The 15,076-nt window shown below is 33.3% G+C and overlaps 1 protein-coding gene across 5 annotated transcripts in view; it reads left to right on the top strand.

The window, feature by feature from the left end:
- Positions 1-482: 482 nt before the first annotated feature.
- The window catches only part of LOC106614382 (uncharacterized), a 100,385-nt gene continuing 85,791 nt past the window's right edge, over positions 483-15,076 (top strand). For 2 of the 5 annotated variants that reach the window (XM_036376130.2, XM_036376126.2), the window contains exons 1-2: positions 483-659; positions 1,155-1,600. In XM_036376130.2, the coding sequence (XP_036232023.2) occupies positions 1,511-1,600 (90 nt within the window). In that variant the 5' untranslated portion in view covers positions 483-659; positions 1,155-1,510. Of the gene's footprint in view, positions 660-681; positions 898-1,154; positions 1,601-15,076 lie in introns of those variants that run through there. The other 3 variants (XM_036376129.2, XM_070109530.1, XM_036376127.2) reach the window with 3 other exon arrangements.

Raw genomic sequence — 15,076 nt, 5'->3', positions numbered from 1 at the left:
AGCTGTAGAAAAACAGCTGAACGTTGAGATGACAGTGCCAAATGAAAAGCATACAACAAAAGCAATAACAAAAGGTAGCAAAAAGCAATAAATATAAGAAACTCACACACACACACACACAAAGCCAGAAAGGAAGGAAACAAAGTGCAGTTAAGCACGAAAAGCCGCACAAAAACAAATATGCAACACGCGAAAAATTAACACAAAAACCAAGCGCCACAAAAACACAAAGAAAGTCAGTGTGCAAGGGAATGTGCGATGAAAAAAGCGGAGTCGAATTTGTCAAGTTGACAGCAGCCGAATGGCCTTGAGAGAGTGTGCGGCGTGTACGAAATGAAGTTGAGAGCGCCCGATTGACACGAACGACGCACAGCTCGTGCGCTGAATTCGCCGTGCAGCACAGCTTTCGGCGCGAATTCGCCGCCAATGTCGACGCACGAAAGGATATGGACTTGTTGGGTTTTTAAAGTAGCGTCGCCATGTCTAGCACGGCAGAATCAAACGGGCAGCGAACGCGTGCGGTAGCCAATACGCCAACGAGTCGAGTAACGTTTTGTAACTTTCAGACAGACAGAGTTTCTGTATACGTGGGTGTGTGTGTGCGCTTTGAAGCGCAAGGTTTTTCAAGTGTTTGTTAGGCGATTTGCGCTGTTGAAGATGTAAATATCAAAGAAACGCTAGTGACATAATAACGAAACAAATAAATAAATACTGAATTGTGTGCCGGCAGCGTTTGATGTGCTGTCTGCCGCTTTGCCTGTGTTATTTACCGTTTGTTTCGCCAGCTAATCAGCCAGGCCGTCTGTCGACAAAATCACACTTTCTGCTTCGACACGCGCTGAAACGCTTGAGACTCGCGGCGCTTTTCCGCTCAAGTGTTTTAGCATTTGTATGCATGTGTGTATGTGTGTGTGTGCGTCGCTGCTTGTTAAGCCTCTGTCTCCTCGCTGCAATATTTTGTGCAGTGAAAGGCACTTTGACTTATTTTGACTCGCGCTGCATGCAAACACACACACACATTCACATAGAAATGCATAAATAAACACAAGAAGCACTTTTGACAGTTCCGCTGCACCAGCGCGCGTACGCTTGTGTGTGTGTGTTAGTCACGTGTGTTTAATATTTATTTATTTATTTGTGCATATTTTTTACAGCAACAGTCAAAACAATAACAACAAATACTAGTGCAAACACAAAGTGTTGCGCTCTACATTTATTAGGCAACAAAAATAGCAGCAACAACAACACTTGTAACAATAGCAGTAAAAGCAAGTTGAATTTGTGCCAAATTTTATTCAGTGTGTTTACAGTTAAGCGCGCTTCTGTGTTGGTGCGTTTAATACTTTGCCATCTCGCAATCGAACACACAAACAAATATACAGAGTAACATACATATATACATATATTGTGTGCTTTGTCATAGTGAAATTGCAGCTGCCGCTTGTTTGCTAGTTTTTTGTCTTCAAGTTTTTGTTGCTGCCAAAGTCACCGTTATAAAATATTGCACAAAATGTCACTGCATAGCGTCGCATCGTTGCAGTTTTGGTTGGTCATCCTTTTGGGGTTAAGCCACTTTGGCACGCGAACCGAGGCACGTGCGGTGAGTACAAATATTTTTGGCAATTTTTAAAGTTTTAGAGCAAAAGTTTTATTGGAAATTTGTTTACCGTTATTTGAAGCGTTGTCGGTTGTGCTATTTTGAGTAAATAAATTAAGTTTGATAACTATTTCGCAAATATGTGATTCGCATTTATTCTTGTGAAAATGTGCGTGAGACATTTAATAGCAGAATAAGAAAAAGTAATTAAGTTTAATTGAAGTCACTGCGTAATAATATTATAAAAAACCAAACAATATTTTATATGAAATTTATTGAGTCAGCTAGACTTGAAACCCTTAAAATAATTATACATAATTTTATGAGGTTAAGGAGCACACCTCCTGTGTGCTGTCACACAAAGATGCGATTTTCGGGAAGAAAAAAAAAATGTTTTTAAGGTATATTTGCACATATATTAAGAACACCCTGAAAAATTAAAAAAAAAAAATCAATATTTTTCGAGTCATACGCCATCTGCAGTGATTCCGGCATTCTCCGTGGATGAAACCTAAAAAATAAAAATTGTCTACTGCCAGTGTTTTATAAATACATAAAATGTGCTTTTTTCCAAAAAACCAAATTTAAAAAAAAAAATTTAAAAATTATCAAGATTATCGTCTATATATATGTAGTTAATTAGAATATTTTTAACAAATAAATTAAATGTTTATAGTCAAAGTGAATACTTAAGTAAGTCATATATTATACAGATGTTTTCATAAAATAAATCTGTGTTAAATATTTGAGCCAGACAAGATAATTCAGAGCACAAAAAATCTCAACTTGTTCCTACCAAATTTTCACGACTGGTTTTCAAAGCATACTTCAACGATATTTCATTAATTCACTGCCCGCTCTTAAATACAATTATACGCCAATAAATATAATTACGTCACGGCATCGCCTTCAATTTGGCCAACCAATTCTTGTCTGTAACGCTTAAGCAGGTATTCCTGTCTTGACATTACATAAATTCAAATTTTGTCATATATCGATAGTATATATATTAAAAAAGATATTGTTAAAATTATTTGTTAAAATTCAGATTATTTTCAATAATATAATATTTTTAGTGTCGCGGCAACTCAGACGGCTTGACGTTTCTTTATTGTGTTCATTACAATATCTCAAGTTTAATTTGCCGATTTACATCAAATTGCATATATATATTTTTTTAAATTTTTGTTTTAATTTCTTTGTCGTATTAAACAAAGTTTTCTTCAGTTTCTGGTTTGTAAAGGTTTTATAAAATCAATAAAATTAAAAAATGTTGTGAAAAATTCGCAACTAAAAAGGGTATTATAGCTTCGGCTAAAGCTAAAGTTAACGTTTTTTTCTTCTTTTAATTTATTTGTGTACTTTTGAAATATGAGAAAAAAATTAATAGCAAAAATTTAAAATGCTTTTTTCACAACCTCCACCAAAACTCAAAAATCGGGCTTAGATACCCCTTAAACATAAGCGTTAGCATAAGTCATATATTGTCAAGCCATTTGCTTGAAAAACGTCATTATTTGATTATTGCTGATTACTTTCGAGTGTTAAAAGAAGCCACTAAGTGCAATAAATCTACTAACAATAATTTGCTTAAAGTATACGACCATCTTTAATAAATCTGACACCATGGTTCACATGACAACGGAAAGCTTCCGATTCCAGTTGCATGTTTTATTATATCATTAATTCATAAGTCTTATAAAAAAACTCTAACCTTATTTTTACTATCAATATTTCGGAATATTATCTAACCCTTTATTTTATTTTTTATAGCTTTAGTAGTTTGTAAGTTTTTTGTTTTTGGGAGTCTGATCATATCTACTGGTTCTTGTCACACAATCACACGAATCACGTCAAGGAATCTGCTCCCAAATTAAACTAGATATAGTCCTTTTTTCTATTTTGGTTCCATTTCATAAGATTTTATGTCTACCGTATGTTAGCAATTTAGTTTAACATGTCACTGACGTCACTTGGACGATTTGAATACATTTATCTTCCAGCTATTCTTTTGTGCCAAACTTTTAATGACTGTACTTATGACTTGCTTTAAAATCCGTACATACATATTCTTTTACAGCCGACTTAACTAAATACGCTTCCTTAAGATTATAGTATTAAATTGTTTAAATTAAAAAGAAGAATTTGTGATCTATTTAGTATAATTTCAGTAGAATTACTCTCAAAGAATACTCAACGTTTTGAACATCTTTTAAGTATGAAATGCCATTTAGCCACAAAATTTTGGTGTCCTATAAATAATCGTCTATATATATACAAGTATATGATCACAACAGAACATATTTTCATTCCAAGTTTGGAGAAAATAGACTAAATAGTAAAGAAAGTCCAGTTTAAGGTACACTTGGAATAAACATAAAAGTCTTTTATGGTTTAGAAGAGCCCCCATATTGATTCAGATAATTGCGGAATGAGACAATAAATTAAGTGATAAATTTTTTGTAATATTTTGAAGAATTTGTAGTACAATTAAAAAACATATAAAATGCATCAAATTTATTTAAGACTGTATAAAATGACTATAAAATACTGAACACTGAAACTATCATTGCGTATCGATTGATATATTAATAATTCTTTTAAAATTTTCGATATTTGCAGTATATTAAATTATTACAGTTTATATTTCAACCTTTAAAAATTTACGACTTCTTGTGTTCTCATTTCCAATTTTATTCAATCTGTCACATGTATTGTACCTTTTTTCTGTCATCAACTCCCCGCTTTACTTACCCAAATAAAAATCGAAATTTCTGTCACGTGCTCAAAGTTCATTATTCGCAAGTCATCTCATTGTCTGCTCTATTTACTTTTGTTTGTTCACTGGCCTGGTTGACGTTTTCAAATACCTTTTTACTGTTCAAAAATATTACAAACTCACTTATATCCGTTGCAAGCTGGCAAATCAAAAGCGAGAATGTTGCTGCTACAAACTTACATATATATTCCGATATATATATATTTTGTTGCCACATTAAAAGTCTGCATGTGTCACTGAAAAATCTATCAAGGATAAACATTTTTAAAATTCTTTATATAACACTGATATAAAAAATAAAAAAGAAAAATAGAAAAAAAAAAACAGAAATAAAATAAAGAAAGTTTACGTCATTATATTCCAGCCATGTTTGCTTTCATTGCATACTTTTCTGTGCACCAGCCCTTGGCTTGTTTATCGCACATTAGTATGCTAGTCAGTCATTTGGTTTGATCTATTTGCCATCATAGCCAATGCACAGCACATTAATAATGCTATACACAGTTATTTTATATATCACGAATTCGAAGATAAAACGGAACACTCAGACTTTTATATATTTTCTTCATTTTACAGTCACAATAAAATACAAATACTAACTGTAAATATTTATAAAACTGTAATTCGTACACGCTTTTACAATTTACAAATGGCAATCGTTTCGCTAAATGATTTATTCCTTCTTTCAAGCACTTACATAGTCACAAAAGCATGCCCCAATTTATTCTTCATTTATTTTGCAATAAAACCGCCATTTATTCATTCTCGCTTCCGCACGATTCCTCTTCCACGAGCTCTTATCAGCAGTTTAGATGTTGCTCTATTCGGCACAGCACCTTGACCGACCATTACTTTCACTTTTAATGCTTTTCAAGTTTCAATAACCATTGTACGAACACATTGTAGCTGAATGGTGCCTATTCACACATAGATTTGTTCAAGTTACACAGTCATAACCATCTGTCAAGTGCCATTAAACTCAAAACTGTCAAATGTCAAGCAGCGCAACAGCATAGCTTTAGGCGAAAATATTTTGCAAACAAAAAGGAGCATTAGAGCATTAGGCAAAAGCATTTATGCCATTGCTTTGCTGAAGCTATTCAAAGGAAACTGCTGTGCTAGGTGCAAGTGAATGTTACAACTAGAAAGATATTGTAAGTCGGAGCACAGTGGGATCAAAGATGATTAATAGACTAAAAAGAGATTTAAAGCCTATGAGAAAGGAATACAATGCAAATAACTGCAGGTAAACAAAGTATTTTCTAACATATGGTATGTGTCTTAGCTAGATGTAAAATAAATTTTTTTAGCAGAGTCACACTCATAAATATTAGTAGAACGAAACATATTGAACTCAGAAAACATCTGTAAACAAAATATCGACCATAATTGGTAGTCAACATATTCATAAGTCGTTGTGTCCTTATAAATGATATATGGTATATCCTAAATGCAGCATAAAATCGAATCCTTCATTTGACGAGTATATCAAAAATTGTTTTTTAAAGTGTAGTGAGCAATATTATTTGGAGAAACTATTATTTTGAAAGAAAGAAAGAGAAACTATTATTTTGAACAATATATTTTTCAAGAGTTGGATAAGATCACAGATTCAAAGAAATTTGCATTGTCCCGAATTCCGAGTGTCAATTGTTAAACATAATATAGATATTTTTACCAAGCAACTTACAATGCCTCTTTAAAATAGAGAAGGAAAAGGCCGCGTCTTCCTTGTCACGATTTCTACCTTTGTGGTCATATAGAAAATAAAATATTGACAGATACTTGATGGGTATAAATGTCATTATCGTTTGAACCAAAGAATTTTAATTTTTTTTCTATAAAGTAGCGCATATTCAAAGATATAGATCGATTTTATCACTAAATTAGATACAATTATATGAAGATAAATTAAATGAGAAATTTTCAGCATTTGTTGACTCATACGATGGAAAAAATTAAAAAAAAAAATGATATCAAAGTTTAAGTTAAATTCCTGATAAAGTTTTGAGACATCGTGACTTCCAAATCGAATAAATTATTGTAGTTTAGAGAAAAACGTGTTTAATTTTAAGTTAAGATTCAACCGGACGGGTTACCTCGACACTATCGAATTAAGTATTCGATAATTTAGAATATCTAAACTATAGAAATATGATATGATATTCCAGTTTTTGAATTATTAGTCTGGATCCACTTAACCAAAGTAGTGCTGACTAGTTCCATAGAAACCAAAGAGATCTCTTCGATTGGAAAAATATACCTCAAAACTGTATGGTGATTTTGGGTGAATGAAAAAGAAACTCTGTCTGTAACATAATTTGCTAAATATAAGAAATATTTCTGAGGATGAAATCCAATTTTATTACCGAAATTCCTCTACAGTTTATATTATATAATATGAGCTGTTTTGGGAAACTTTGGAAAAAAAGGCTTGATTTAGACCAATCGATTTGAGAAATACTGGAATTATGGTAATTTTTTAAAAACATCAAATCAAGTATTTTCTTTAGAACTAGATTTTATTTATATTTATATGGTAAAATAAGTGAATTAGCACTTGAAAACCTAATAGTTAAAGTCGTGCAATATTTTTATTTCTGGGTTAATTTATTCTGCTATATTTATGCTTTGATTTAGTTTACGACGAAATTTGTAACACCTAGAAGGAAATGGCGGAGACCCTATAAATAATATTATATATGTATGTATATAAATGATCAGCGTGACGAACTGAGTCGATTTAGCCATATACGTCAGTCTGTCCGTCTGTCCGTGAATACGCGAAGTTTTTGATATTGTTCTGAAACTTTGTGCACGTCCTTTCCTCCCAAAGAAGCTGTTCATTTGTCGGAACTGCCGATATCAGACACCAGACTGCCACACAAACTGATCGACGAAAATTAAGTTTGTATATGAAAAAAAATTTTATCAGACAAAGTATCTGGATGAACTTTGGCCAGGCTTATTATCCAAAGTAGTGCTACGATTTCTGAGTAAAGTATTTAGATCGGACAACTATTGTAAATCATATAGCTGCCGTACAAACTGATCGATCGAGCTCAAATTCTTATATGGAATTTCTAAAGAATCTTTTAAGATCGGACTACTATAGCATATATCTGCCATACAAATTGGTTCAACAAAATCAATATAAAGACTTAGTCTTGAATCTTGCAAAAGTAAAGGGTAGTATAGCTTGTGTGCAGCCGATGTTAGCATTTTTTTATGTTTTAGAATTTTTTTATATAACATTTTTTTTAACTTACCTCAAAAACTAACACACTGTCGAAAAAGTATATCGAAGTATACCGGAAATGTTAGCATTATTACGACAAAAAAACCGCTTCGCATTTCATTTACCTTCTGTCGGCATTATTTTGATTGAGGGTCCTGCATGTGCCACGTGCATTGGTTTGCCGTCGCCAGGACAGCGGCGAATCACAGTTGACACTTTCGGTTAGCCATCATTTGTTGGCATTCTTTTCGCAGAAAACGCAGTACGCATACAAATGCCGACGACTGCCGAAACGCACATATATAAGTATGTGCATGGATGTATGCGCGTATGTATCATAGTTCCACAGCGCTAGCAGAGATTTTTACCGCTTTGCGAGTAGGCGATTTGTTTGAACGTCTGCAATTACGTGTTTTGCATGTGAAACGAAATTAAAGGGTCCAAAAAGCACAAAGCAATAACAAAACAAAAATGGAGCGAAACAAATATTAAAGCAAAAGTTAGCAAACAATAAGCGGTTAACAAGCGCCTATCTTGTAGCCAACTCGCGTGTTTATGCGAATCAACTCGTCGAGAGCAAACAAACAGCTCGCTGTGCCACTGCCTACGTGTGACGGTTCATAATCCACACGTTTACACTGTTTACTCGCAAGCAAAGCGTTCTAGGTATGTGTGTGTGTGTGTTTGCGAAGGAAAATGAATAATTTTGCAACATTTACTATGGAAATAAATCTCAAATTTCGTTGCTTTTGTGCGCTTTGCGGCTCAACGCGTTGGCAACCCCCCTTTGCCTCAACAATTTATTTTGAAATTTCATTTGCTTAAGTGCCACCAACAATTGACAGGCGGCAAGTTCGTTTACTTGGTTGCCAAGCACCCTATATATTTGTAAATTATAAATATATGCAACAGCTTTTTCGGTTGACTAATATAAATATTCATATTCCTGCATACAGCGTCACAAAACTTTGAATTTTCACTTACTTCTTGTTGCTGTACGAGAACAGGGTTTATTAAGTTTGCCACAAAGTAACACCCAGCAGGAAACGTCGGAGACAGTATGAACTTATAAATATATATATATATATATATGTATTTATATAAATAATCAGCATGACAAGCTCAGTCGATTTAGCCATATTCGTCCGTATATGCGCTTACTCATCCCTCAGTTAATGCGATATAGATCTGAAATTTTGCACACATCATTTTCTCCTCAAGAAGCTGCTCATTTGTCGGAATCGTCGATATCGAACCACTATAGCATATAGCTGCCATACAAACTTACCGATCCACATTAAGTTCTTGTATGGAATATTTTTCTATTTGACAAAATAACTTTATAAAATTTGGTTCGGAATATTGCTTAAAACAATTCTGCCATACAAACTGACCGATCGAAATCAAGTTCTTGTATGAAAACTTTTTTATATTCCTGTAGGGTACTACAGCTTTGGAGCAACCGAATTTACCGTTTTTTATTGTTTGCTGTTGTTTTTAGTTATTTTCAATACGCTCAACTTTTACAACAACAAAAACGCAGCTGTCATTTATTATTTTGTTGCATTTGTATGTTAGTTTTTATTGGTATTTAATGCGAGTGTTGTTGCTATTTTTGTTGTTGGCAACTTTTGACAAATGTACTCGCTATCGGTTACAGCGGTAACTGTGTCACCACGAATTACCCACACCGACTTCATTCATCCATCAGCAGTTGTCGGCGGTTTTTGCAGCGCTAGCAAATATTTCTCGTTGTAAATATACTTGTATAAGTGTATATGTGTGTATGTAGGTCGCTAGGTAGTCAGGTATATACTAGCAGCATATTTGTAATTCCCCCCTGTCGTTACCCTGGTTATAGTAGTTGGTCGCGCTTGTTTGCCGAGGGAACTTAATTTTATTTATCGCTGCACTTACTTAATATGTTCGTGTTGTAATCTCATTAGATTACTTTTTTATGACGCTGAAGTTTTTTATTATTATTTATTTGTGTGTAGTCAACAGAGACTCGAAATAAACATGTTAAATGGAGTCATCAATTTTCACTCAAACTGATTGGCTGAGGTTTTAGTATGGGAAATTTGCTTTAATATATTTGAAACGTTGAAAACTGGTGACTAAAATGCAAACAAAGATGGACAGGTTGAAACAGTGTCACTTATTTGCCGTTATTTGATTAGTTAAAAAAATTTAAATTAAATGTGTGCTGTAAAAGGTTCAAGGGATACAGAGTAATCAATAATCGGGAAAAATATTTTGCTTAAAAAGAAAACAAATCATCTTAATTACTCGTTTAATTAGGAGAATCGTCACTAATTTCGAGGTTAGTTAGTCGAATATTACTCTAGCTCTAACAACTCAGTACTTTTCCATAATTTTATTATTTTATTTCTGTTTTCATCTTCGACAGTTTTTAGTGATTATCTTTTTGCTTTTGACTCAGTATCTACTAACCATTAGAGCTTAAATTATAAATTATGTATGTTCTCCTATAGCATCCTAGTTAGATTCTCACTTAAAATATCACACTAGAAATCTATTTATTCAACTCTGACTAGACAAAACATTGTCCAAGAAAATTCGACTCGCAGAAAGTCCTACCACTCAATTAAGGTTAAGCTAATTCTATATACATATGTATATCTGAAAAGCTAAGACAAAAATGTAGTAGTCCACTTCATCTTCAAGATAGACATAAAGAGATAATTTCTGACTTCTTGAAAAGTTCTATAATGTTCTACGATATGGTTTTGCAACATAAAACCTAATCGGGTACAGAAGAGGTAAATATTATGGGAATGCGTCCCCAAAATATCCGGTATCACTTAACGACCATGTTATTATCTTGAAGGTAGACGGCTTTGTTAAAATCTTCAGACCTATTGGAAAGTTCTACAATTTTTTGGTAGATGGTTGAACGATAAAACGAGCAATTGCTCGTGATTAAGGAAACTATGAATACAGCCCGAAAAGTACTGTATACTACATACCGAACCACTATTCATCTCAGCTCAGAATTACAGCTGGTAGACAATCGATGGCTATAAAAGCCATCAATTTTGTGACAGCCCTTCCATATAAATTAGAAAAAATAAAGAGGCAACTAATAATCTACAATTATCAACTAAATTCGTCCCTTTAGTATTTTCTAATGTGGGAAAATTAATATTACACCTTAATAGGTCGGCTAAACAATATGATAAAGAGATAGGTATTGAAACTTTAGAGCTTTGAGTTCGCCGCATTAAAGTAGTCCTTAAATTTTGAGCTTAGTTAGTATAGCTTTAGATATTGACGGATCCTGAAAAAACTCTTCTGAATATTTCGTATAAGCGGGTCCATGGTCTCAACTAACTTAAAGTGCCTTCATTAATGGTACCATAATATTTTTCGACCAGTATTAGACCAGTTTTCAAAAGGTTTAATAATTTTTAGACCAGTTTTAGAAAAAAGGGCAGTTTTTAAACCAGTTTTGCGAATGTGACAAAATCAAATGGAGTCAAAAGTGACAAGTGGTTTTTTTTAATTTTGAAAATTTTTATAAAAAAAATTAATCTTACTTGCTGCAAAAAGCAGAATTTCTTCGCCATGTTTAATCATTGCATATGGTTAGTTCCATTCTATACCCTCTAACGCTTGACGAATCGAAGACAACTAATATATTTGGTTATACATTTTGAAAGTTCATCACTAGTTACAGAAAACATAAATACGAGTATAAACATTTTATGGTTTTAAAATAATTACACTATCATAAGAAACCATCTCTTATTCTACTCAGATAAGTGCCCTAAGTTCAATAATTATACAAATAATTATTGGCTGATATTTGTTTAGAAGTAATATTATATTGAAATAAATACAAACGCATACGCATTTCATTTTTGAGAAATGACAAATACTTTAGCGCCTAACTTATCCTTCCGCTAAGTATTGCTCAAAACCTTGTATGCAGAATTCCACCAGTTATGCCCAGCAATAAACTTTATTTACCATTACCACATAGTAACCACTAAAAGTTACAGACCTAAATATATTTACATTTTCACATGTATACACACATCCGTGCAAACAAATCGAATATTTATGCAGTGTCCTCGTCACTTAAGCCGTCCAAAGCAGCTGATGGCGTGCAACAGCGCCATAAATGCAAATTATTAACGGTACAATTGATGTAAATTACATGTTAGCGCTAATTTGTTAAATTAAGTAATATTTGCCAAGCAAATGCAAGTTTAGGCGACCAGGGGTGAGTCAAATGCCACGCAAGCGCCGACAGTTAAAAATGTTGCACGATCGCATAAGAATGAGTAAAAGTAATAAAAAGCTTTAAATACACATGATTGTGTACTTTTATGAGGGTACATAGTTGTTAGTGACGACAAGGCTTTCAGCCGGCGCCACCACATGTTGTTCACAATGCAGTAAACAAATATACTTACATAAGTGAGTGTGTGTGTGTGGTTCATTACAATGCATGCACTCAGGCACTTTTCGACACGCCAACAGCCAGCAAATGAAAATGAAAATGCAAAGTCTCCATACACACCATCACGCAACATACACACACATACATGTACACACATATATTTATATCCACTACCGAGAGAAAGGCTAACGCTTGTTGCTAGCAAATTAGAGCAACGGCAATGTCGCGTTCTGCTTTTCTTTCATATTCGCTGCGCTCTTTAGTTATTTTTGTTTGCAGCGGAAATGCTATTTTACATACACATGTATTTACATTAATATATATATATATAATCAAAAGTATATAAAAAATGTGTGACAACCTAGTAAGGAAGCCGCCAACAAAAAGCACATAAATGCGACTTAACCAACTCATTGCGGCGCGTTGTCCTTCGCTGTCAATGCCCCTTCGCGTCTTTTCGTGTCGCTTCGCGTGCTGGCAAGGCTTAGTATTTGCCTACTGACACACTTTGGCAAATTGCATTCAGCGAAAGCTGGAGAACAAAATGTCGTACAGCAAGTGTGGTGCCGAGTGTAGAGGGAACGTTGCAAGTCAGAAAGGAAGCGGATAATGCTGAAGAGTGGTCTTAATGGCAGCGCACGTGCAGCGGGCTACTCATAATTTGTGGCAATGACATGTTGCATGAAATATTTCATAAAATCTCTTAGCGCATTACTGTCAGTATTAGTTGAAAGGAGGCGATAAAATGAATAGAGACGAAGGAGCAATGACCGGCAGCGGGTGTTGGTAGTCAAGGCTAACGGAGTCTTTCGTAGGGAAAGCATTGCATAAAAGTTGTGAGGGTGCGATTTTAGTTCATTAAAATATCTATCGTATATACATATATGTTTGTGTGGAATTGGCTGTTATACAAGTATATCTCTTTTCAGGCAATACTTTTTTTTATAAGAAATTTTTATAAGAGCAGTTTAGTAAGCAAAATATTGATTAAGATAGCATCAAGTATTTAAAATATTTTAAATTCTACATAGTTTTATAAAGTATTTGAAGTTATTTCTTAACAACATCTACTAAAGGCTAGACATTTTTGAATGGGTGCTGTTATAAAACTATTAAATAAAAAATTTGGTGAAAGAAATAACCCGGTCGCTCAATAAAAATTTATTTAAAATATTTTAAATTCTACATAGTTTTATAAAGTATTTGAAGTTATTTCTTAACAACATCTACTAAAGGCTAGACATTTTTGAATGGGTGCTGTTATAAAACTATTAAATAAAAAATTTGGTGAAAGAAATAACCCGGTCGCTCAATAAAAATAAATTAAATATGAAATATTAAAAATAAGGATTATTTTAAATAGTTATATCCACTTGCGAATTTCAAAAAAAAATGTGTAAGAATTTTTTAAGTTAGTGTAATCGGTTCCAAACATTTTAAACACGCTTTTCTCGAAACGATGTTTTCAGAGTCAGTGAGGAAAATTTCCTTGAACCAATCGAATTGAAATTTTCATACGGCCTTCTTAGATTTGTCAGGTACTGATTGCAGAAATAATTTCGTTTTTTGACAATTTCGATTTTTTAAACCACTCTGAAATGTAAATGGTTTCACAAAAAATGACTGTTTTTGGGAAATCGCTGTTTAGTAAAAACTAAAACTAGTCTTCCGATTATAACCTGTATTCTACTACTATTACCTGTATTCATCTATTTTATTAATAAATCAATTTGGCTTTTTTAATTTGAGATAATTTTAGGCAGACAAATCTTCCTCACCGCTGGAGGTCTTTTTTCGAAAATCCTGCTGGAGATAGGTTATGGGATCAAGGGAATCCAAAATTTTTCACAATTATTTGCGGATTTTTAATTTTGTAAACGTATATTTTTTTAAATTTAATTATTAATAAAATTAAAGATTGGGCAGGCCAGTGCAAAAAAGTGATAACAAACTCTTCATCATAGTTCTCAGATTATGTATAAAGCGGCCGAACAGTTTTTGAGAAAATTTTCGAAATTGCGCACTTTGATTTTGAACAGATATGGGAAGTAATTAGAAAGCATTTGGGAGAATTATAACCATCAATAAATTAAATTTATATTTTTTGATAAAATTAGACATTTGGCGCCTTCCAAAACTGCAGATAGTTAAAAAATCAATTTTAAATAATTTCATTTACGACTTCAATGTCTGTCTAACCGCCAACTATTAAGGTTTAGTAAAGTATAACTTCATCCCTATAAAAATCTCAAATATCTAAATTAATTTTTAATATCTAAATTATAATCTAAAAATTAATTTTTTTCACCTTGTTTTTGCTTAAATATTTCCTTCCGTTTAAACACACTCACTTATTTGGCTTAAATAACTACGAAATTTATTATAGACCAGTGGCATTTAAAGCACCAGAACACGGTCACTGGAGTATATAAATCACCGTGCAGGTGGCCCTAGTTGATTGCCGATAAAAGGACATTGTAAGCAAGTGGTCGACATGATACCATTGAGATTTGCATAATAAATAAAGCACAGTATTGAGCAAAAGTGTTTACCAAAAAATCTTTGTATGAGTAGAGTGTGAAAGAGTGGAATATGTAATAACCAAGGCGAACAGCAACAACAAATTGCAGCTAAGAGCGAAGAAAATTTTACTACAACAACGAACAGTGAATGGAAAATTTCGGCCACAAAGGTCACATAATTCATTAAATGGGGCTTGACTTTGAATGATATTACATATATATGATATTACATATATATGTATGTATGTTTGTGCGAGTAAATGTCAGCAGGCGCTTCATGAGTTGCATGCAAATTTTCGCTCTCACTTTTCAATGCTGCTACTTATTACACAATTTTCATACGCTTTTATTATTTTCTTTTCTTGGTGAACAAAATTTCAGTTTCTACAGTTGTTGTCGTTGTTTTCAACAAACACCAAACCCGTGGCGAAACTGCTATAAATCATGCTGATAATTATGTGGGTGAGCTCATAAATAAAATATTCGAGTGCAGCCATGTTGGCAAGCGGCG

Source organism: Bactrocera oleae, chromosome 5, assembly GCF_042242935.1.
Source record: "Bactrocera oleae isolate idBacOlea1 chromosome 5, idBacOlea1, whole genome shotgun sequence".
Lineage (NCBI taxonomy): Eukaryota > Metazoa > Arthropoda > Insecta > Diptera > Tephritidae > Bactrocera > Bactrocera oleae.
The sequence above is the reverse complement of the archived record's forward strand: the minus strand, read 5'-3'. Positions and strand labels throughout refer to the sequence as shown.